This window comes from Poecilia mexicana, unplaced genomic scaffold (genome assembly GCF_051168715.1).
Source record: "Poecilia mexicana isolate PSO_F unplaced genomic scaffold, ASM5116871v1 scaffold_14, whole genome shotgun sequence".
NCBI classification, from domain to species: domain Eukaryota; kingdom Metazoa; phylum Chordata; class Actinopteri; order Cyprinodontiformes; family Poeciliidae; genus Poecilia; species Poecilia mexicana.
The window spans coordinates 26,081,378-26,105,923 of record NW_028263383.1 but is presented as its reverse complement, the minus strand read 5'-3'; the positions used below and the strand labels follow the sequence as shown (position 1 = coordinate 26,105,923).

General features: G+C 42.3%; 2 protein-coding genes and 1 long non-coding RNA gene across 5 annotated transcripts in view; 2 read left to right on the top strand and 1 right to left on the bottom strand.

Moving 5' to 3' along the window:
* Positions 1–8,495, top strand: part of pknox2 (pbx/knotted 1 homeobox 2) — a 34,383-nt gene extending 25,888 nt beyond the window's left edge. The window contains exons 7-10 of the mRNA XM_014986063.2: positions 710–829; positions 1,107–1,183; positions 5,257–5,435; positions 6,598–8,495. Coding sequence (XP_014841549.1) covers positions 710–829; positions 1,107–1,183; positions 5,257–5,435; positions 6,598–6,875 — 654 coding nt within the window. The 3' untranslated portion in view covers positions 6,876–8,495. The remainder of the gene's footprint in view (positions 1–709; positions 830–1,106; positions 1,184–5,256; positions 5,436–6,597) is intronic.
* A 2,434-nt stretch (positions 8,496–10,929) lies between these two features.
* Positions 10,930–20,833, top strand: panx3 (pannexin 3). Of its 3 annotated transcripts, XM_014986065.2 has the most exons (6): positions 10,933–11,180; positions 11,487–11,679; positions 17,380–17,522; positions 17,794–18,008; positions 19,091–19,842; positions 20,177–20,833. In XM_014986065.2, exons 2-6 carry the CDS (start codon positions 11,496–11,498, stop codon positions 20,233–20,235), a joined length of 1,353 nt encoding a protein of 450 aa, XP_014841551.1. In that variant the 5' UTR covers positions 10,933–11,180; positions 11,487–11,495; the 3' UTR covers positions 20,236–20,833. The 3 variants fall into 3 exon arrangements, with proteins under 3 accessions (XP_014841550.1, XP_014841551.1, XP_087868560.1); XM_014986064.2 differs by lacking the exon at positions 20,177–20,833 and having other exon boundaries at positions 10,930–11,180; positions 19,091–20,166; XM_088012434.1 differs by lacking the exons at positions 10,933–11,180; positions 20,177–20,833 and having other exon boundaries at positions 11,214–11,679; positions 19,091–20,166.
* Positions 20,834–23,038: 2,205 nt separating this feature from the next.
* Positions 23,039–23,503, bottom strand: LOC148155613 (uncharacterized). The gene is made up of 2 exons (XR_015765308.1): positions 23,215–23,503; positions 23,039–23,123 (listed from the first exon to the last, which is right to left on the bottom strand). It is a non-coding gene; the product is annotated as an uncharacterized LOC148155613 (long non-coding RNA).
* Positions 23,504–24,546: the final 1,043 nt, after the last annotated feature.

Sequence of the window (24,546 nt, the reverse complement as noted above, 5' to 3'; positions counted from 1 at the left end):
GAGTATGTAGAAATAACTCTGGTAACCCTAATCAACCTAAATGAGAAAAACCTAATGTTAAAGTCAGAAACTGAGCAGAAGGTTATGTTGTTGTTGTTTTTTTAACACTGGATGTAAACATGTGGTTTCAACTGTAAATATTGGTATCAACACTTAAGACATTGAAATGCATGATGTGATTTTGCTTCATCCACAATAAGCTCAGTCTCACAGAAACACACACCGTCCATATTTACGCTACATGCTGCCAATGACTGGAACGGCCCTAAGACCGTTTCTTTGTCTTGCGTTCACACTCCAGATAAAACCTTCTGAATAATCATTTCTCTCCAACAGGCTTTAGATCAACAACTGTGAGCAACGCAAGTCAAACACGTTCTGCTTCCCCACCAGTAGTAAACTAAATCAGTGCCGTGCTGTGAAATTCAAACTTGGGGCCTGACCCTGGGCTCTTTTAACTCTTAATGTAAGACACCGAGCAGACTACAGACTCGTAGGCTCCTCTGCATTTTTATATTTTAAGTATCATTACTCAAATTCAGTTACCATGGTGACACTTTAGAAGGTGTTTCTGCCCTTGCTGCTGAAAAAAGGGAAGGTAATTGGTAGTCTCCCTTTGTTTCCGTGGCAACAATAACTAAGCCTAACCATTTTTTTTTTGCCTCCCCCCCCCTTTATGCTCTCTCCTCCCTTCTTGCCTTTTGCAAAGGTAAATGTGGACTTGTCATCTCTTTTGGACAGTGAAGACAAGAAGTCAAAGAACAAGAGAGGGGTCCTGCCCAAACACGCCACCAACATCATGCGTTCCTGGCTCTTCCAGCATCTCATGGTGAGCTTTAGCATCAGCATCCATCAGTGCTGATCCACTGTTTTGAAGTGGCTGCTGTAGAATCAGAAGAGGCGAGGATCGCATAAAGTACTTCGAACTGCCTCGTCGCAGAAACGTGCTGTACAAATAAACTTGACGGTGAATAGTCAAGCGTGAAACGGGGACAGGGAAGTAGAATTATTTGTTTCAACAGAAGTCGACCTTCATTGACAAGTTAAACACTTGCATGAAACCTGGAGGAAAAACTGAGATTGTGCGTCCTCCCTCCTTTTTCCAGCATCCGTACCCAACAGAAGACGAGAAGAGGCAGATTGCTGCACAAACAAGTCTCACCCTCTTGCAAGTGAACAACTGGTAAGCTGCTGCAACCCTAACAGCTCCTAATTAGATCTGCACTGAAGGGTGAAAGTCTTCATACAGAGAGGCAGCACTGGGCACATGGGCAACTCCTGAAACTATAGACTCAAGACGCTTTGAGCTTCAGATTATTTTTGCTACAGCTTTGCTGCCATCTGCTGGCCGCAAATGTCAGATGCACCAGAAATTAAATACTTCCCAAAGTGTCAAATATGAACACAAACAGTTTTACCTTGTGGAGAATACCTTTTAGATATTGGCTATTGGCAGTTACACCACCTAAGAAATAATTTAGTCAAATTTAGGATCTATAAGTATTGTTCCTTTTGTTCCCTTTCTTTTTCTGTTGCTATTTCCCCATTCTTTCCTGTAGCATGTTGTCAATAGACTCACCTGTTTTAAAGCAGATAATCACCACCATAGTATATAAACCACTGGGTTTTTATTCACTCATTGCCAGTTCCTGTTACTGTCCTTCTTGATAGTTTCCCAATTTTTGGTGGTGGAGGAGGTCATTTTACTGTTTTTGGGTATTTTACCACTAAACACTCACACACACACACACACACACACACACACACACACACACACACACACACACACACACACACGCACACACGCGCACACACACACAAAATAAAACATAGATAATAAAGAGCACAATGAAACACCTTGTACATACAGGTTGTCTTGGTCATGGGATACAATATGACAACTAAGGAAAACTCATGTCTGCCTCTTTAAGAATTATTAAATAAATTAGCATTTGTTAGCTTTTATTTAGACTCTATAAGCAGCAACTGTGAGGAACCATGCAACAACTGGGGTTTGCAAGGTTTACTGCTTTGGAGCATCCAGGTGGATATTAACACAATGCGATGGGGCAGATACATCAGCACTAACCATAGAGAAGGAATTTTTGTTGCGTATGATCTTTCTGAGAAGGTTTGCACACTCATCAAAGTCCATACGTTCAGGAGATTCTCACTATGGACTCAAGCAGGTTATTTATAATTGAGAGGCATTCAAGAAAATCTTCTAAAAGTGTATGTCTTACCAAGCTCTAGGCAGGTTAGATTGTCTGAGAAATTCCAAGAAACCCAGAAAATGCATCTGAAAGAACAGGAAAGACTTCCGGACCATTTTCCTCAATATCTTTTGTTGGAAATCGAACACAAACAGCCGCTCACGTCAAAAAGACTGAGCAAGTCTGGAATGTTTGGGTGGGTTGATAAGAGAACAAAAAGAAGATATGAGTACTATATCCACATTGCTGCCTCAATTATTCACACGCATAAGAAAAATGTGTTAAAACAATTTTAACACAATGATATAAATTCAAGCTATACTGTGAAATTACCATTAGCAGTGAGTACAGTTATTCAGTATGATAAAACAATTCACATATTTATTTCTCCCAAAATAAGTGGTGCAACACTTATTGCTGTGAATTCATTGCCCCACACAAGGTTGAAGCATACAGGGATCTTTTTATTTTTTTCAAAGGTTTTATTGGCCTTTACAACCCCTGGCAAAAAGTATGGAATCACCAGTCTTGGATGAGCAGTCATTCAGACATTTCATGCTGTAAAACAAACTCGGATCAAAAACATGATACAATATTAAGGTCATTCCAAAGTGCAACTTGTTGGCTTTCAGGAACACTCAAAGAAATGAAGAGAAAACATTGTGGAAGTCAATGAATGATACTTTTATTGACCAAACACAGGGAAATAAATATGGAATCACTCAATTCTGAGGAAAAAAGTATGGAATCACTCAAATTGGAGGTAGAAAAAAGGACACACCCAGTCTATTTCCTTTCCCTAAATGGACACCTGCCCCAGATTAGATGTGCCCGTTAGTGTGCAGTTCAAAACACCTGCAGTCATGACACCTTGGAGGGCTGCTGGACGAAGTGGAGTGCCGAGAACCATGACTCCAACAAGAGAAATGTCCCTTGAAACAAAAGAGAGGATTGTGAAACTTCTTGAAGAAGGTAACCCTTCACGCATGGTTGCTAAAGATGTGGGCTGTTCACAGTCAGCTGTATCCAAGATATGGTCCAAACACAAACAGCATGGAATGGTTGTTAAAGCCAAGCGTACTGGTAGACCAAGAAAGACATTAAAGCGTCAAGACAAACAACTAAAGGTCATTTGTCTTGAAAACCAAAAAAGTACAACTAAACAGATGAAGCATAAATGGGAGGAAGCTGGAGTCAATGTATGTGACCGAACCGTAAGAAATCGCCTAAAGGAGGTGGGATTTCAATACAGGAAAGCTAAATGAAAACCAGCATTGACACCTAACCATAAAAGAACAAGATTCCGATGGGCTAAGGAGAGGCAATCATGGACTGTGGATGACTGGATGAAAGTTGTCTTCAGTGATGAGTCAAGAATCTGCAATGGACAAGGTGATGATGCTGGAACTTTTGTTTGGTGCCGTTCCAGTGAGATTTATGAAGAGGCCTGCCTGAAGAAAACAACCAAATTTCCACAGTCCTTGATGATATGGGGCTGCATGTCAGGCAAAGGCACTGGGGAGATGACTGTGGTTAATTCTTCTATCAATGCACAAGTTTACATTGACATTTTGGACAGTTTTCTCATCCCTTCAATTGAACAGATGTTTGGAGATGATGAAATGATTTTCCAAGATGACAATGCATCGTGCCATAGGGCAAAAACAGTGAAGGCATTCCTTGAAGAAAGACACATTCAGTCGATGTCATGGCCTGCAAATAGTCCAGATCTCAACCCAATAGAAAACCTGTGGTGGAGATTGAAAAAAATGTTCCACAAGAAGGCTCCAACCTGCAAAGCTGATCTGGCAACTGCTATCAAAGAGAGTAGGCACCAAATACTGTTTGTCCCTCATCAAGTCCATGCCTCAGAGACTAAAAGCTGTTATAAAAGCCAAAGATGGTGCAACTAAATACTAGTGATGTATTTTGAATGGTCTTTTGTTTATGTGTTTTTCATGATTCCATACTTTTTTCCTCAGAATTGAGTGATTCCATATTTATTTCCCTGTGTTTGGTCAATAAAAGTATCATTCACTCACTTCCACAATGTTTTCTCTTCATTTCTTTGAGTGTTCCTGAAAGCCAACAAGTTGCACTTTGGAATGACCTTAATATTGTGTCATGTTTTTGATCCGAGTTTGTTTTACAGCATGAAATGTCTGAATGACTGCTCATCCAACACTGGTGATTCCATACTTTTTGCCAGGGGTTGTATTTGACAGGAAAGTGGGTAATGAGAGAAGGGGAAGACATGCGGCAAAGGTCACCAGGCCGGGAATTGAACCTGCAATGACCGCATCAATGATTAGGGCCTCCATATGTGGGTTGTGCTTAATCCCTGCGCCACCACAGCACAACCCGCATACAGGGATCTTACCATTACTCTTTGCAGAGTTTAATGACATACACTCAAGCCTTTTATGGACAGACTCCCAGCACCTGTGGTTCTCCAACATCCTCAACAGTCGATAATAGGAAGCTTTTCAGTGTATATACAATGTCTTACATCAGACCCACATGGAGTGTTTGGTGCTGACAAGCCCAGTTTTGTCTCCTTTGACAAAACACATTTTTCTCCAATGACGTACAGTAGATATATATTGTTGGAGGCAGAGGCCTGACATGGGCTATACCACTGGCAGATAGCTGCAGTGGTTGGTATGACCACCTTCTACCAATGGTCAAAGAGGGTAGGTCTGAAGGACAGCAGTGAAGCACTGATCAAGGCAGCACATGTCCATGCCTTAAGCACCAGACCCACCAGGTAAGATCCCATGTGCAGGAAAAATGAGCCGATGCAATATTTGTACAGAGAACTGTTCTGCAAACCTCAATGTTCTCAAAAATTCAAGTCCTAAAGAAGACTTGTATCCACCAAAATCTCAGAGACTGATTGCAGTTGATATCTTTAGACTGTTGTCACCAGAAGTGGTCCATGTGCTTGAATGATTGAATAGTTTTTCCAATAGTTTTTTTGTTCATTACCATCCATGTTGTTAGGTTTTCCGTCATCCTTTTTTAAAATTTTTCGGTTTTTAAGGTTCATCAATGCCCGGCGCCGGATTCTTCAGCCCATGTTGGATGCCAGTAATCCAGACCCGGCTCCTAAAGCGAAGAAAATGAAGTCCCAGCACCGCCCCACACAGCGCTTCTGGCCAGACTCTATCGTGGCCGGAGTACTACAGACGCACAGATCTCAGACAGTGAACAACTCAGAAAGTAGGCCAACAGTCACACAAAAATCAACATCTTATCCACAAGTCACAGTTTGCATGGACACACATTTTGTTTCATGTCTTTAACATTATTTTACATGCTGTTGCGGTAAAATTTCAAATGAAATGAGGCTGCGTCTTCCTCAGAGGTTTTTATGCCGTTTACTTCAGTGGTTCTTGGTAAACACCTGGTAAGCAGGTCGCTCAAAGAGTTTGTTTAGTTTGAGACAACACACTCCATTTGTGACACATCCACGTTTTTATCACGAGTAGACGTGAACTTAAATTCTAGCCACTAGATGGCGGTGTTGCCTGGCTTTTGCGAGCTGAGCGGGAGTTTATTTCAAGGGCAAAGCTTGTCATCTTCTTTTTTTTTTTTTTTTTTTTTAAAGAGAGAGAGAGAACTTTCCCCTCAGGAATCAGATGAGCATGTTTTTAAAACTAGTTGGAAGTCTCCTGAGAGCAACTCAGACAAAGACAAAGGAACCGTCCCCAGAGTGCAATATGGATTTAAGCTGCCTGTAATTTATTCTCTGTTATCTCGGCACCGGAGGTGACGCAGGTGAGAGACTGAACGATGCAAGGAAGCAAACTAAACTCCCCCATTAGTTCCATTCCCCACCTGATCTAGTCTTGCACCTCATTAGCGTGTCTTCTTCGTGTGTTTTACATGTTTGGATATTAGATATTTTTAGATTCTCACATCACGATGACCCGGATTTAAAAATACAACAGTTCCGTGGTATTTACTGAAACAAACAAACAAAAAACAAGTATTCATTTGTCTATGTTTTTTTTTTTTATTTGCTAAAAATACTTCTACTGCTACTTAATTAAAAAATAACATTGATTATTTCAGCTGTGGCGATCATATGCACAATAAAATAGAATAACAATAATGATAATGCTCATCATTCTTTTCATACCTTATATATTCCTTTATTTTAATCCTTATTGATGCTCTCGTAGCCCAAAAAGGGAAAACTTTTTTTCGGCCCAGCATGTTTTTTTTTTTGTTTGTTTTTTTTCCTGGACATCTCATTAAAATAAACTGCAGGAAACTGCAGGAGCAGCAATGATAAAATATTTAAGCGTTTTTCTTTTTGCAGTAACTGCGTGGCTAGCTTGTTCCACGCCCAGACTAACTCCGCTGCCCTGTGCCGCAGACCCGCTCAGCATGGACGGCCTCCAGTCGCTGTCCTCGGACTCCGCCACCCTGGCCATGCAGCAGGCCATGCTGGGAGCCGACGACTCCATGGACGGCACGGAGGACGACGAGGACGAGGAGGAGGAGGAGGAGGAGGAAGAGGAAGGCATGGACGAGGAAGAAGAAGAGGAGGAGGAGGAGGAAGGAGAGGAGGAACACGACAGAGGAAGGCAACTGTCCGGCAGGGGAGGGGGACAAAGAGAGCTCAGCATGGACGCAGGAGACGAGCTGGAGTAGCCGGACAGGAAGAGGGAGAGAGGGCAGCGTGAACTTTGACCCCGAGCTGTCAAGCTCAATGCGAGCCCCTTTCGCACCACGCCGGCCCGGCTCGAACGCCGAGCAACTCCTGCTTCTCTAAGGTCACATTGCATCGTCACCACAGACAAAACGTCCTGATCGTAGACAACAAAGTTTAGCTCGCTGACGGGATTTGTGTTGTTGCATCTTCATCGTTGTACGTCATCATTCAGTGAGCAGCCGGGATGTTTGGATGGTGGCACATCTTTGGACTTCACAGCTTGGGCTAGTTATGGAAAGGAAACAATCCCTGTTGTTTAATACATTCTGGGATATTTTGAAAAATAAAAATGAAATAAAATAAATAAAAAAAACAGAGAGAATGCTGCACAGAACAATGAGGAGTCGTTTCCATGCATCAAAAATGTTAAACTCTGCACAGGAAGAATTTTTGATGATTTGTGGGAACAGATATTAAACTGAATGTAATATTTTGGCACCTGAAGTTCCTAAAAAAAAAAAAAAAATTTTACTGACAGGAGGTCATAGTTTGATTTTAGCAGCAAAACGTGTCATCTTATTTTCTAAAACAGGGGGCACGGTGGGGGAGGAGAGGAAAAGGTCGACAGGAGGGAGGGAGGCGTTCCCAAACATCTACAGAAGGGAGTAGCTTCCTCCGCTGCGACACGCATTTAAACACGACTCCGAGGTTCTCAGGTTGAACAGAGTCTCTTCCACGACCCCCGAATCGACGCTGCAGCGAATCCGCATCTTCAGCATGACGTTTAGAAACTCGCTCAGTTTATAGTTTCTTCTTCTGTGAGCCAAAACAAAAAACAAAACTAAAAAAGACACGCACACACACGGGGGAGGAAAACAAAAAACAAAAAAAAAACAAACAGTTGTTGTACACCGGTGTATACCGACTGCTCATACAGTATGTAAATTGGATTTTTCCCTCTGTTTGCATCCTGATGTTGGGAGGTTTGCATATTTATTCAGTTCTGTTCATGTGTCTGCCTGTGTGTGTGCCCTCAAAGAGTAACTTGAGCAAAGGTGACAGTTCCTGACTCAAAAGAAGTGGCCGACATGTACATACGTACTCCAATCCAGCCGTGGACCCTCGGAAATAACGGCCTGTGTATTTTTTAATCACCTTGCCGGATTCATCGCACTTGTTGCAACAGCAGAAATCCCACGGTGACGGCTGGAAACTTCAGAGCTGAGAGACTTTTTTAGCAAAAAAAAAAAAAAACAACAAAAAAAAACCGAGCGAAACAGAGAAGGCATTTTGAGAAAACTGGGAATCACATGAAATTCTTTGGGGGATTCTTTTTGTCCAGAACACAAACGAAATCAGTCATTTCTAATGTGAAAATGTTTAACACAGAAAAAACACACACACAAAGAAAAAAAACAACAATTCATGCTGTATTGAATGTTCTGATAGTTCATTGTGAAGTACTTTGCTCATTAATATTCTTTTCTTGATCGCCTTTTTTAATGGATCTTCCAGAGCAACTAAGGGAATATTTCTATTTCATTTGTACACTTTGTTGTCAAAATCTATTGTGTTTCAATAGATCAGTTTTAATAATTAAAACATGTAAATCTGACGTACTCATTTTGCATTTCCTGACGTCTTCTATGTTCGGTGCAACACCAGTTTAAAAACCTGCTACAAAGACAAGAACCAAAAGGAACAAAAATAAAACAATCTTGAGGGTTCACTTGCTTTTCCCTATGTCTGAATTTCCCACAGTGCATTGCCTTACCTCACTTACTTACCTCAGCTCTTTGTCACATGCTTTATATAGCTTCCCACCCACTGGCTCTCCCTCCAACCTGTAATCTAACGCACAGGAACACACCCACTCAGCTGGCGCTGCTTTAAAACTGCAGCTTTCTGAAATTTAGCTTCTGCATTGTTTGCTCATGTTTAACATCGCATGTGCCATGCTTAAAAAAAACCCCAAAAAGGTATTTTTGGTAGTTGCCAGGAGATTCCTTTTATTAACACAAACAGTTTACCTGGAGAGCAATTAGTGGGAAATCAATGAGAATTTTAAAATCGGCTTTTGTACCATGGAAGCAGCGTTTTTCAACTGGTCACAGTGTTAATGTTACTGATGCGTCTGAAGTGCATTTTGGTGATGACACCCCCCTTGAAGAAAAACATGAATGCATTTATTTTTGGTTTAATTGTGTTGACGTTGGGATGATGGACTTTGACAGAGTTCCTTAGTGGTCCATAGATATGAAGTAAAAAGAATGAGTATAAATATATGATATATGTTGTGCCACAATAAGAGCCTAGGTTTGGGTATGAATAACTATGAATAATAACTTAGACCAAAATGATCAAGTCGGCGCACCAGGAAAAGAATCCGAATAGTTCAGTCTCATCGCTCTGAAGAAGCTTATGTTTCAAAATGATCTATGGAGACGGAAGTCCAGCGCTGGTGTTCTCTGAACAGCGAGACGCTGCGCTTGTTCTGCAGAGACATTTTGAGCAAATTAGACCTAAATGAATTACTACCAGCTTAGACCAGCTGACAGATTTTATATGTATTCCAAATATTATTTCACAATCCAAAAGACAGAACTTTCTTTTGAAGAACTAATGCTTTATTAGCATTTGGCTGAATTAGGAAGCAAGTAATAAGGGCCATAAACAATAGAAATTATTTATTAGCAGTGCTGTTTTTGGGATGCAGGAGCATTAGCATCTAGACTAGCTGTAGCTTAATAAGCAGGGAAACTCCAGTAGGACACAGTAAACATAGTTTAGTGCGATTAAAAGTTACTCTATCCTCAAATTAAACATTATTACACGATAGGAACCAAGGGCTTGTTTCTGCCCAAGAACAGACAAACTTAACAGACTTTAATCCAAAGGTGAAACTGGAATGAAGTTTGAACAGCTGAGTCATTGCTGGCCTTAGTTGGGCCGTGCTAGACACAAACCCAGGCTCACGTTCTCTCTGACCCGCATTTTACAGATACTAACCATCCTGTTTGGTTTGACTGTGGGAACGACCAGGGAGAATGTGTGTGATCTCTACACCGCCATACAAGTTAAGTTCAAAACTGTTTTAATGAAGTGTAGTAAGCAGTGTCAACAGGAAGCATTCTGTAACAACTTTACCTGTCCAGTCGAATGAACAGGTAAGAAAAACACAGAAACGTTTCCGTTCCTGTGCTGTTTTGTAACCGTTTCCACCGCCTATTAAAAACATATCACCTGAATCCAAAGAAACGAGGAATCCGAGTCAACTGCCGACTCCGGTTAAAGATTTTCTCCGGTCTGCGAGAGAACACGATCAGAAAAGCCGCCATGAAATGATGATCTTAAAACTTTTTCTCTTTTTTTTTTCTTCTTTTTTTCTAGTGTTTTGGAAAAGAAACTGCTCCAGTTCTTCAGCAGCGCCGACATGTTAGCACAAAGTATCTTTTCAGTCACCAGTGTTCCCTGTACATCAGGCCCCCTCAAACAGAATACGCGCTCCATGTTTGATTCTCCCTTAACGCGTGCAGTCGGGAACACGCCTGCCTGCACGCCGCGGCGTCTCAGCAGCGGCTCAGAGGCTGAAGAGCAGGGGGGGAAAAAATAGAATCAGAATGACAGAGGCTGGAAAAGCCACTGGCGAAGGTTCACTTGTTTGAAGTGGGCCACAGCCAGCATGCTTCACAGTCCAACTACAGCAGAGCCACAAACACACACACACACACACACACGTTTGTGTGGCTATCTTTGTGGGGACTTTCCATTGACTTCCATTCATTTCTACAGCCTAAACCTTACCTTTACCCTTTTCCTAACCCTAACCATCACATACCTAACCCTAACCCTAACCCTAACCAAAACTCAATTCATACCTTAGCCCTAAATCTGACCCCTGACCCAAAAACAGGGTTTCCCCTTGTGGGGACCAGGCTCCGGTCCCCACAAGGAGCAATTGGTCCCCACAACGTAGTATATGTCAGGAAAATCGTCCCCACAAGGTATTACAAACAAATGCACACACACACACACACGCAGAGGCTTGCCTCCAGGCCCACTGTTGAGTACTGGAGGTCTGCTGCTGTCGGTGCCATCTGGGCACATGTACGCTCCCAGATGTCCACTCTGTAATTAGAGCCAGACCCGGCTCGGCCCGGTCCAGCCCAGATCCAACCCCTCATTTACCAAGGCACTCCCTGAATACTTAAGGAGCTTTCCAGCTCCACACGGGCCCTAAGAGGGAGACTCTTTGGCTCCGCAAACAACGGATATCAGGGGGGGGAAAGACTGGAAAACTAAAAGTAAGAAAGTTAAAAGTTTCATTACTTGTTGAAGCTTTTTTGTTTGTTTGTTGTTGTTTTTCTTTAATTAAAAAAAAAAAAGCCTGCGAGACCCAGTGACATTTCCGTGTTATTGTATCCCATTTTGTTAATAACTAACGACGCGGAGGGAGTGACGTGTTGAAGGTCACGAGCAGGACTTCTTCTCTTTTTTTTTTCTTTTTTTGTGTGTTATTATTTTTTTACATGCGCAGCTGAACGCTTCAACCGTCTCCCTGTCCTCCTTTACTGTCCTGAAAAATAAGAGTCTCTGTTATCACCGGGTAGGTGTCCAGAATGTCAATCGCCCAGGCAGCGGCCAAGGCCATGTTATCAGATGCCCTGCTGCAGGACAGCTCTGGGATATACAGGATCAACCACCTGGAACTGGAGCTTCCTCTGGACAAGGTCATCAAGTATGTGTCTGTGGGCCTCCCACTGATGCTGGTCTGCATGGCCTTCGCCCGCGAGATCTCCCTGGGTGAGCAGTTCTGCCTCCAAGCTGTTTTTTTTCTTTTTTTGTTGTTGTTTTTTAAAAACACAGTGACAGGACATTTGCTTTGGTTTCCATTTGCTTTTGCTCTTTATCAGACCCTGGCTTTGTGTTCCACAGTGTGTGTGTGTGTGTGTTTTATTCTTTTCTTTTGTTTATTTTGCTCTTTTTAAGTAATATTAGAATTTTCTGCATATTAATTACGTTGTGCTTGTCCTGAACGGCATTGTGCCACTTCACCCTCAACGGGAACTACTTGTAAATTCATTCAGCCCAGAGTAAAATAATAAATTCATGATCACAGTTCAGCGCAGCTCCCACACACAAATTAGTCCTTTTTCAGTTATTATTTTATATAAATATTTATATATTTACACATCACTTTTACAGGATTTTCACCCTGGCCTTTAACAGCTTATTAATTTGTTTAATTCTCTCCTGTTCTTTTGCTCACAGAAATGGCTAAATTAAAAAAAAAAAAAAAAAAAAAAAACCTCAACCTCGTTTTACAGCTTATATGAAGGGAGAGTTAATTTGAACGTGTTCATGCATGAAGTTGCCCATTTCTTACTCGCTAACTAAATTTAGTCAAACGTTTCAGGAATATTAGAATAAAGATGCAAATGATTGATGTGTTCCAATTAGCCCGACTCAGAATAGTTTCGAATCAACGGAGTTAAAGTCCATGAAACCGAACGCAAACACTGGCTGCGAGAGGAGCTCTGAACGCGTGGCGTCTCATTCGTGTGAGCTTTCCAAATGGAGCAGCGTCGCTGACTCTTGCCGACTGGGATTTTGGCACAAACTAAAACCGCAATGATCTCCGCCGCAGCGGTTAACGTGAATTTGTGGTTTTTAAAAAAAAAAAAAATTATTTTCAGAAGTAAGTTAAATGACAATCTTTCTCCTGCAAATGGCAGCAGCAGCAGCAAAGACACAGCAGCCAAACAAAGTTGCTGAAAGAGAAACTCCACTGGGGAGTTGATTGATTTCTCTGCTGTTTCATTTGTCATCTAAAAGGTTTTCAGCCAATCTGAAAAAAAAAAAAAAATATATATATATATATATATATGTATATATATATATATATATATAATGGAAAATCTCATGACCAGGGTGTCTGGAGTCATTCTAAAAGGAGGGAGAGAGTGAGGAGACTGACTCTCATGACTTTGAACAGAACATCTTCCCTTCAGAGCTGGCCTGCAATCAGCCTGATGCTCCTGATGCTAATTACCACAGGGGATGATTGAGAGCCGCGTTTACCGAGACGGGCAAACTGTAATTACAAGGCAAAGTTCTTGTGCGGCGGCTCCTCTCTATTTGAGTCAAATGAGGGGATATGTTGATCAACCAGCAGCGGGCGGGGGCGGGGGGAGGGGTGGTGGTGGTGGTGGTTTGGAGTGTCGGGGCTCATCTCATGGATCCTGGCTGTCGGGCTTGCTAGACTGTCAATTTCACAACGGTGCTTGATTGCTCTGCCGCAGAGAAGTCGGGTTTACTTGCACCTGCACTCTCAGCCAAGAAAATCTTGTTCGAGGCACAAATGTGGCGGGGATCTGCCAACGTTAATTGGGGATTGGGAGATGGAGGAGCAAGCCTCTGCTCCAGCGCCAAATAGGCAGAGGCTGAAGGATTTTCCAAGATTTCCACTAAAAAGTGGTGATTTGTGCATCTACTTTACGCCAAGGCCGATCTGCTAACTCTCGTCTGCCCATGCAGTCACAAGCAAAAGAAAAACGAAAAGTGATTCCCTTCAAGGCGGCATTGTTGGTTCATCTCCTTGAGGGTTAATAACGTTAACTCCTGCCTCTCGTTTTTGGAGCATTTCACACACGGAATCGCCTAGCAACTGTGTGCACGGAGAGTGTCGTTGGGGCAACACTTACAGGGTTACGCCATCCGTGTGGCAGCATTATGGTATTTAATTACTGGCAAAAGCCGAGCACGCGAAAACAGATGCTCCTGCATGTATTACGAGTGCACAGAACCGTGTCTGCAAGCGCAGAACGTCTGCTCTACAAAGACAAACACAAAGCAGCAGCAAGCCGAAGGAGGACGGGTGCAAGGACCCGCTCAGCGTCTCTCCTCATGTTCGTCGCGGTTTCGCCGAGGCTTGACGGCCAGGTTGACATTTGAGACAATGGCTGACGTCTCCTCTCGCGACTGCGTAACCCAACGTGTTCAGCAGGTTCAGATGATGGATGTCTCTGCAGAAATTAGACTGACTTGAGTCGAGCCGATCCGAGTGAACGGCGACACACCTTCGTGAGATTTGCCTCGGTTTTGCACCTTGGACACGGAAGCGACACAAAAACCAGCGAGCAGGTGGCAGACGAGTGATTACTGCTGTAATTCCACCTCTGCACATTGATTGGCCATGTGAACTCCAGACTTTATTGCAAAATTAATTGCTCTGTTTACTTGTTTTAGTAATTCGAAATCCTTTCTACTATGCATGTCTTCCATCTTTTTCCATGTTTTTAGAGTTTTTAGGCATTTTTTTATTGTTGTAACACATGTACTCCACCAGTACAAAGCCACGTTTCACTTAACTTTATTTTAATTCGTGTTTTGAAGTATTGCATCAGAAAAGGTTGATGTAAACAGCAAAACTTGAGAGAACTTGGCAAAAAGGATTTTATACCTCCTTGAGGTGGTTCTTCGCTTTTCCAAAAAATTGCTCACGTGCTAAAGGAGAGATGGAAGCACAGTTGCTAAATAAATCATGCTAGGTAAAAGTAGCAAGCTTTCACCTAGCATGACCAGCTCTTTCCACTGTTTCAGTGCATTATAATTGTATTTCTTTCTAAACGCATGCGGACAGCACAGAACTTCACAAACAGTTGACAAGACAGAACAGCTGCAACTGGTCCAATAGTAGCACAATCCTGAAAACATAGCTCCATTTCTCTGAGATGTGTGCATCATGCTAGTTAGCAGCCTCTACTTCCTGTCTATCGCAGCCATGCGCAGCGTCAACGTCTGACGAAGTTGCCTTGTTGATTTGCTCCAAATCAAAAACAAATCAAATCAAACGCGTCTAATTTGCATTCTACTCTCATTTTCTGCAACCGTTTGAACGTTCGCTCAAAATTTCTCTTCACAATCAGACAATAATGTGGCTGTTACGCATCATCTGCCTTGTTGCAGATTGAGACGCTGAATCTAGCAGCTAGTCGAGCAGCGGCAAAGATCAGAGCTGTCAGCCACCTTAAAACAACTCCAGAACTTTGAAAAACGCCAAAAGGAGTAGCAGATGTAAAACCTCTGGTAGAAAAGGGAAGCAAAGAAAAATCAATAACAAAGCATTCATTAAATGTCTAACTTTTTTTTTTTTTTTTTTGGCTTTGGCTTACTTTTATTTCAGAGATACTCTTACAGCATGTTCTTTATTTGATGCGTTTTCTGAGTGGGTTTCACAAACAAGGATCACTCATCAGATGAGGTGACACCAGAGGAGTGTCTGATCCCACGTACACACACAGAGGCTTCTGGGTAAAGCCCTGCAAACACATTCAGCGTTCTCCACTCTGCTGGTTCCGTGCCTTAAGGCAGTGCTTCTGAACCCGGGCCCTCGGGGGCCCTGCGGTCCTTTATGTTTCGGAGCTTTTTCCTGTTACGGCATAACTGATGCAAATGATTGTGCAACCCCATCAGGGCGTCGCCGAATGCTTTCAGAACCATGGAAAAAAAAAAAAAAAAATAAATAAAAAATTCTCCATTAGTTTAAGTCAAGTATGTGGCAGAGGTGAAGCCCCCAGTACATGCAGGACAGAGAGCCCTGAGCAGCAGAGTTAACTTGGGGAAACCCTGAAATAGAGCCTTTAAACACCCTGTTGAGAAAATAAATTTGAAATAAGCTAGTTTTAAAACTTAACATGTCTTGATTCAAATGGCCTAATTGTGGTTTTGAAATTAGTAATGTATTCTGACTTTTTGACCTTTTATTTACCTGTAGTTACAGCAGATGGTTTGCTAGGATCGTTTGAACTGCCTTTTGTCTGTGTGGGAAAACAATCAGGAGAAGTTCCAGCTTTTCACACTCATCTGTGAAAAGGCCGTAAAGACGGCAGGAGTTTCTGGCTTGAGAAAGAGGGTCAGAGATAGCTCCTGGTTGGATGAGCAAAGATACGCCTTATTTGAATAAATTAAAGATAAGAATACGCCTTTTACTATAAAACTCTCTACAGAGAAGTAACAAATTAGATTTGCTCTTGCAACTCTCCAAAGATGTCTTTGCACGTCTTTGCTTTTCTTCTTCTCTCCATTTATGTCAGGTAAATGAATGTATGTCTCCGTTGTTCTGCAGTTTCTGGTGTAAGTTTATGCATTGTCTTATATTGGATTAAACTCTGTAATTCTGTGACGTCAACACGCATTGTTGCTTTCCTTGTGGCCACACGTGGCTCGCCGAGAGGACCTGGGATTCAGAGGAAGAGAGAGCCAGACTTTTTTCAAAGTTAACCAATTTAGAATTTCTTCCTTAACAACCCCCTTGCATATTATGGGCTGCAGCAGTCTGTAGTAGTCTGCTCAGCAAAACTGGAGATACATCTGAACAGATTCCAAGATGTTTGGTTTATATGTAAAATATTTGAAATAAATTGTAATGAAACACTAATATTGATCTCTTGTAGCCTTAATTCACAGCAATGAGTCAAGAAAGGTCAAGGGAAGGACAGGGGGAGATGTACAGGAAAAGGACCCGGGACTGGGAACCGTAGACAGCCGTGTTACAAGCCTTTGCCTCACAGAAACGACAACTTTCATTAAAAGTTTGTACAAAGCCGTAGAAGATCCTGAATTTAGTTTGCATGGACCAGTCAAAGGATAAATATACCGTACATTGGCAAGCTGCTTTCCAAAAAATAACAAAAAAAAAACAAATCTTAACACGTTCCACCACAATTGTTATTGTCCATTTCACATTTGTGTTGAGCTAAAAAAAAAAAAAAAGTTTGAATTAGGTGTCAAGTTTAAAAACAATGAAACACCATCTTAACTACAGACATTCGCCATAAATAAAGTGGATTTAGTTTTAGCTGACTAAGAACACACACACATATGATAAGAGAGCATATGGAAACATGTAGCTGTGATCTATAATAAGGTTGGCTTGTAGCAGGAATCACACCCTCTCAGTAAATTAGTGGCTGCGTGTTTTTACTTCCAGAGCTGGGCAACTGAAGGCCAGGCTGAAAAAAAAAAAAAGTCTCTCTCCCATCACTCTGAAACGGGTGCGACACACCAAGGGTGTGGCCCCACCTCACCCTGCTGTTAGAGGGTGGAGCAGCCATGGTAAATGACAGATTGGTGCAGAATGGATTCAAGTGGTTGAACCACATGTGGTAATATCTAGGTGAACTAAATATAAGGCTGCAGAAGCAACAAACTTAGGAGTCATCCAGGGTTTTTAAATGTCAGGTTGCCATTTGGAAGCATGTGATTTCTCTGCTTGAAAATCTGTATCACTGAAGGGAAAAGGGCAAAAAAAAAAAACAAGCTCAGATATCTGCATTCGGTAATGAACCTCCAGTGCTGTTATCTGTCAGTTTCTATGTGGAGATCTGGGAGTGCAGGGAGGCCGCTCGCAGGCGCTCCAACACGGCACGATCAAGCGAAAGTTGTAGAGCCGTTCCTCACGTTTGCAGCTCACATTACAGCTCCGATTTGTTTATTTCGCAGGGCCTCAAATCAGCTGCTTCCCTCCCAGCAATTTCACAGTCAAGCAGGCCGGCTATGTCGACACGTACTGCTGGGATTCTCTGATGCACCACGAGTTTGACGGCGACGGGAACTTTGAGGAGCGCTCGCTCTGGGTGCACAAAGTGAGTGGAAAGCGTTTGACTGGGCTCCCTTGACTTGCTTCACCCATTTACCTCGACTGATAGACTGCGAGCAGCAATACGCTGAAGCCCTTTTTTCTTTTCTTTCTTGCAAAAAAAAAACTTCAGCTGAAAATGTCACCATACATTTTTAATGAGGACCTCATTTGCAAACGCAACAGAAAGTTCAAGTTCTAGTTTGTTTGAACTTGTTCCTGCCTCCTTATTGTTTCCTTGGCCCACTTCTGTCATCTTTCTCTCGTCGTCGTTTCAGATGTTTCCTTACTCTCTTTTGGCCATGGCCATCCTGATGTACCTGCCGGCTCTCATCTGGCGCCAGCTTGTCACGCCCACACTGGGCTCAGACCTCCTCTTCATAATAGATGAACTCGACAAGTCTTACAACCGATCGGTCCGACTGGCCCAAAGCATTCTGGACATGCGGCAGAATACAAAAAACCCGCTCACATTTCAGGCCGAGCTTCAAAGGTAAGACTTCTCCCTGGCTCTGCTCATGGCACAAACATTTGTTATTTTATATTGGCCTGTCAAATTCTGCGTAGCTCTGTGGTCTCGCTTATAGCGACTACTAGCCCAACCTCATGGGTATTCATTCACCCCTCTGGAATCCTAATGATTCCAGAAAATGTTATTTTTATTGGAGTGGTAGAAAAACATACTGAGGCAATAAAAAAAGAAGAAGAAAAATACAGCAGAGAAGCTGTTGATGTCAGATATAATGGTGTCAACTGGAATATCTTGGTAAAGGAAGGAAATTTAATTTGGGAAGTGTAAATTTACAAATGTTCTGTATTGACTCAACCCTGGTAACATCAGTGCTGGAGATGCGGTGAGCAGCCATTACTAGGCAATAGGTCATATCCACCAAGCCATGCTGCTTTGATGAAATTTATCAAAAAAAAAAGAAAAAAAAAAAGATCACAGCACCCTGTTTTCCTATCTCATTTCTATCAAATATGACTTAATCTACAGACAGAAAACTGGCCACATTTTGATACATAAAATATGTATTCTCCCATTATGCAAATCTATAAATAGTCCGGTTTCCATCAAGTTCTGCCAAGATGCAAGTGAGGACTAAACACATTTCTCTTTTATATTGAACAATTAATTTAGTTTGACACAATTGTCGCTGTAGGAGACACCGTTTGTACGTCGTTAAATATTAAGCATCAGCACCTACACGTTAAGGTTGTCCTACCTAAGCTGGCATGACTCACCTAAGTGACACGTCCTTGCTACTTTTTTCTTCAATTGCATTTTTTTTTACTCGACTTTGAAATGTGAAACACACGGACCTTGCTGTCTGGTAGTCGTAGAGTTCACAGTTAATGCGAAAACGTCCCTTTCTCAGACTCTTTGCTTGATTTTGTCTTTTTATCGACCGTCGATATTCCTGACTCATGATTTGTGTCACACGATAATCATGCCATGTCCAGTCCAGTAACATGTCAAAGCAGCATCTCGAGGACTATGATTGTGTTTGAGAAAACACGCTGCTGTGTGAAAAGCGACGTCTTCCTGATTCTCTTCTTCTTGTCTATTTCCAGAGCCAAGCGGAAGAGATACTTTGAGTACCCCCTACTGGAGAGATACATGCAGTGCAAGCAAAAGTCTTACTTCCTCGTCAGCATGCTGTTTTTGCGGGGCTTCCTCCTCCTGACCTTTATGACCTCTGCCTGCCTGTATCTTGCCTACTTCCACCTTTCGGCCTTGCTGCAGGATGAGTTTAACTGCTTTGTTCGTACAGGCATGCTGCGGGATCAAAACTGGATTCCTGAACTGGTTCAGTGCAAGATGATTGGGCAGCTGGTCTTTCAGGTGATAAGTGTGGTCAACGGAGCGATCTACCTCCTGCTGGGACCCATTGTCCTTTTTAGCATTATTCGACTCTTTGTTTGGGACACTAGCTTCATCTCCGTGTATGAGGTCCTCCCGGCCCTGGACCTCATCAACCGCCGAAGACTAGGCTGCCCACTGAACGACCTCAACGTCCTCCTGCTGTTTTTGCGTGCCAATGTATCTCACCTGAAGTCCTATGGGCAGGTGAGAGCTCTGTGCTCCCTTGCGCCACCACAAGTGGGCAACGCAACAGCTGGGCAGGGCTTGAACGCAATGCTGACCCAAGAAGAAATAGAGGAACGCGAAGAAGCGGCGATGGAGCTCGCAGAAGAAATAGGGGAGGCCAAGGAGGAAGGAAAGCTCAACTTGGTGGACATCATGACTATTCTGGGAGCGGCTCAGGGACGAGTGGTGAACTGCAGTGAGAAGAAGCCCCTAATGGAAGAAAATTTGAGCCTGGGTACCACAACACTTATCTATACACTCAAACGCATACTACTAGCGTCCATTTTCACTTTCATCATCTGGGATGTGCAGAAAATCATTAAGTAATCTCCAGAATGCTACTGCTGCTTACATGCTGCTTTTCATGTTGTTGCGTAAGGAGATTAAACGTAGGCGAGAGCAGCTCAAACTGTAGACAATTAACTCAAAATGAATGGTTTCTGTATTTTTTTTTTATCTCCGTTGCCTTTCTGTGTAAAACAGAAAGAGCTGTAGTATTTCTTTAACATGCAGAAGAGATGGATTTGTGGTACTTCTTTGCCCTAACTGACCTCTCTGTTTCTTTACAGAGCCAAACCACCAGGGGTACCATGAGTTGAAGGAGACTGCACCATTTAGTCAGTACTAGACCTTCAATGGACTCAATCAATGTGATAGTGATGGGGGAGCGGAGGAGGGAGGTTTAAGAGGTTTGGGAGAAGAGAGGGTTGGACACCAGTTGGGCCTCAGCACTCTAGGAAAAAAAAAAGCCTCCTTTAGAATTTCAGGTCAAATAGTTCTGACTGGAAATGTCAATGGGATATGGATTTGTCAGGTTTTAGCTTCTGGGCATGTGTAGCTGCCACAGATCTTTCTTCTGTCTTTCAGCAGAGACCTTAATGTATTTTTAAAAAAGTGTCAAAGGAAAGTTTGTGTGAAAAAAAAAAGTGGTTCTTGTAATTATGTTGCCAGGATGTCACTTGTCAGGAGAAAACACTTGTGAAGAGCTCAAGCTTTCTGCTTAGTCAGTATTTATTTGATGTCAAGAGACAAAACGCGTGTTAAATGGAAACTGCTGTATGATTGTGGTGTTTGATTTTAGTTCATTTTCTGTGACATCCACTGTAACATTTAATAAGTATTACTTATACTCCGTGTTATGCACTTGCTTTTCTGTGACAGCTTGCTTTTATAATCTGTTATTCTCTTTTCACTTCAACATCAAATAAAGTTCTTGGTATCTGTAATTTTTTAAAAATATATAAACATAAAGAAATTAGTGTAATTTTTTTTTCTTTTACTAATGTTGTCAATCAACCGATATGAAATGTCACACTGCCTAAATCTAACAGTGTGAAAAAAAATATGTCCGAGGGATGAGTGGTGAGCGACAAGGATATTTGGAAAGAAATGATCAGAAACAAAGTTAGAAGATCAGGAACAAGAAGAGCAACCAGACGGTCCTGGGTATGAATCCTTCCCTGACGTCTCTCTGCATGTAGTTTGTATTTTTTTCTGTCTGTGTGTGGGGGGTGGGGGGTCTCTTTGGCGTAATCACACACACAGTTCAGTTTATTTATATAATGTCAACTCACAACACATCATCTCGAGGCGTTTTACCAAAATAAAGTCTTGCATACGTTCCATTTGCTCCTACTTATCCAACAGTGCATTAAGTTTGGTTCACTATTCAAATTAGTTTTTAAAAACGTTTTCTGCCTAAGGAAACTCAGCAAATTGCATCAAGTCGTTCACTTCTCCTGGACAGTCTGGACACATGGCTGTTCAGTTAATTGGTCTATCTAAATTGTCCTTAAGTATGAGCGTGGGCGCGCCTGGTTGTTTTGTCTTGTGTCTCGATGTTGCTCTGTAATGGACTAGTGGCCTGTCAAGGCTGAACTCCACCTCTCTCCCAATGACCGCTGGAGAAACGTCCCGGCATCATCACTATGACCCTACAGGTGTAGAAAAAGGATGAGCAGGTGATTAAAAAACAACAAAAAAATCCTCCTATTATCTGTCTCACCTCTTTCTGACACTTTGATCTTTTCCAATATGTTTATATTTAGGAATAGCTCCGTCAGGATTTTTTATTGATACAATTGACTGAGATCCTGATCCAGTTCCGTTCAGCAGTCTCCGTTTGCCGGTATCTGACAGAAGTGTCCGCAGAACCTTTTCTTTCTAAAGATATAGCCACCTTGATGAGTACAGCTGTCACCTCATTCCAGGAGCTGAGAGAGACTTTTAAATGTGTTGACCTTTTTTTTTGTTTCCTGTCATAAAAGTTAATTAAAGTAGCAGAATTTATGAGTGCAGGAAACTCTTCATAATACAAACTGACGATAAAGCATCCCCCCTCATCCCAGACGATGGAGTTGTGTTCTTGTCAAGTCCCATTCCTGACAAGAATTGCTGTGAAGATTTGATGGCAGTGATATATAGCTATCACGTCTGAGCTAGCAGGTTGATGGGGCTCTCTCTCTCTCTCTCTCTGTCTCTCTCTCTCTCAGAGTTTCACACACAAGCAGTGCCCATTTTTCTCTGTGCTCTGTTTTGTTGTTTTTCTCCAATCAGCCAATATTCTGTGTTATATTCTGGCTCACACAGATATCCTCTTATCTCCCCAGAAACAGACAAGTCATCTTCACTGTCCTGATCACTCACTCTTACAGTCTCTCAGTTCTGGAGATTTATTTTGTGAAATGACAGTGTCAGCTGTTTGGCGAAAACGAACAAACTAAATGTTGCAGTCTCTCACTTTTTACTTCACTGTAGCCTCGGTGTATATAAAGGTTCAGACTGCTGATGACTTCGTCACAAAGCATTATTTCAAACAGTCCAGGTTGGTTTTTAAACGTCTTCAGGGTCCATATAGTGTGCCACAAGTTCAGAGCTGCCCTTCCATTTGGTAGTTCAGTGATTTAGGCCCTATTTCACCTCGTCCAGCCTTTTATTTCATTGTGTGTAATGTAAGATGGAAAAAAAGTGCTGTCAGAATGTGTGAATGTGCCTCATTGTGACAAACTCTTAAAGTGGTGAGTGAAAAAAAAAAAAAACACATAAATGTAGCTGAGCACCCGTCAAGCTAATGGACGTTCAGCATCTGGCTTTACCGTTGTACCACGTTCTTTTGCGATGTAACGCAAACCAACTCAGGGGTCGAAGCAGTTACTTTGTACCACAGACGCACAAGCAGTCATGTTGCCAGACAATTAAGCAAGGAACCTTTTCATATGGGACACACTAGTGAAACATGCTAAGGCCATGAAATACATATTGATTTAAGAACCACTCTTGGTGGTGCAGATCAACACGGTAACTTATGAATTATGGTGCTCTATCCTGAAGATGAACACGCTACGGTCATTAAGGAAAGGACAAGATTAGCAAATGTAACCGGATCCTTTTCTGCGTTGTGCTGGTTATTGAGTGAACAGGCCGTGACGCAGTTTATCTTTTAAAAGATGATTCTCGGTTTATTTCTGACGAGAATACAGACAAAACAACCGTGTTAAAGGCTGCCCGCTCCAAGTCCTACACAAAACAAAAGTATATAACAAAAATTAACTTAATAGATCTATAAATAAACTGAATGTATTTAGATGGAAAAATAAAACGCACACACCTCTCCCGCAGGACAACATGACAAAAGGGGAGGGGCTAAGGGGCACAAACAATTTAAAGACAATACCACAGAAGAAGAAATAAAAGGGAGGGGCTTCAATCTTAAAGTAACACGGTTAAAACAATGACAGAGGTGTTTCAGTAAGATAAGGAACAAGACAAATAATCAAAAAAAGACATTTTGTGTAATTATAACAAAAGAGAATTACAACCAGGTTACACAAAGACATTAATGCAGGCGGAGCATTCACCTGATGTTCATTTGGTACTAAGTGACCTAATGTGTGTCAATACAAGTACACCAAATGCAGCCCTCTGAAACGATATATGCTGGTTCAACACGTTGTCTTTTAGAGACGGTATTCAGGAAACCTCATGTTTGAGCTGCTATTGGCTCTGAAAACAAAGTGTCCCCTTTTCAAACCATTTTCTGGGCGAAAACCTCAGTTGATTAGACCAGGCTCTCTGGCACCAACAACCACGCCGCCCTTCAAAGTCACATTCTTGCTCTTTCTGAGGTTTAGTTAAGTTGTCTTCCTCACATTTAATTACCTAAATGCATTAAGGAGCTATCCTGTGTTTGAATTATTTGCCATTCCTGTGAGGTATCAAGTAAAATATCCAGACAGTGCATGTTAGCGGCCTTTATTCACTCCACATTTTCTCTTGACTTCAACAATAGCTAAACTTTAAAGCAGGCGGATATCCGCTGATATACTTTCTATCAAAAGCAGGGCATGCCACCTCCTGTTCTCCGCCCTTCATCTGGCACACAGTAAGATACAGGCGGCGGGGTTATGATAATGAATATTCCCAGCCATGTATTATGAATTGAGCGCAGTCTTAATTCAAAGCTTAACACAAAGGCAATCTCACAGGCCTCTGCTCTCTGCTGTATCTGATGCAGCTGCTGCGCTCGGGCCACTTGAGGGCATCATTGAATCACGCCTAAGTGAGACCGTCGTCATTGTTTGGATGCCCACAACGTACTAATTTAGAGCAGCTTCACAACCGAGCCTGCTGATGATATTTATAATTCCTGTAATCAAAACCGAGGAGACTGCCATCCTGCTTCAAATGAGACTTATCAGACGTTCAGCAGGTCCCCGTCTCCGCGGCCGGTCTGTTAAAGCCTCTCTGCCGCAGCCAGATTCAAGCAGTCGTTGTGTGTGAGGATGCCGGGCTGGCGTTGGCTGGAGCCTTGCCTTTCTGGAACGGAGAAGTCACTGGCAAGTCTTCGCTTTGTCAGCAGGCTGGACATCAATTTCCCCCTGTTTTAGCTCTGCACAGCTCAAAATGGCTGGCACAGTGCTCACACTTTAAAGAGGTGTTT

Excerpts from the sequence above, each read along its gene's own strand:
- panx3 (XM_014986064.2), top strand. The coding sequence starts at position 11,496 with ATGTCAATCGCCCAGGCAGCGGCCAAGGCCATGTTATCAGATGCCCTG. Across the intron at positions 11,680-17,379 it reads CGCCCGCGAGATCTCCCTGG|GGCCTCAAATCAGCTGCTTC; the intron begins GTGAGCAGTTCT and ends TTTATTTCGCAG. Across the intron at positions 18,009-19,090 it reads TTTCAGGCCGAGCTTCAAAG|AGCCAAGCGGAAGAGATACT; the intron begins GTAAGACTTCTC and ends GTCTATTTCCAG.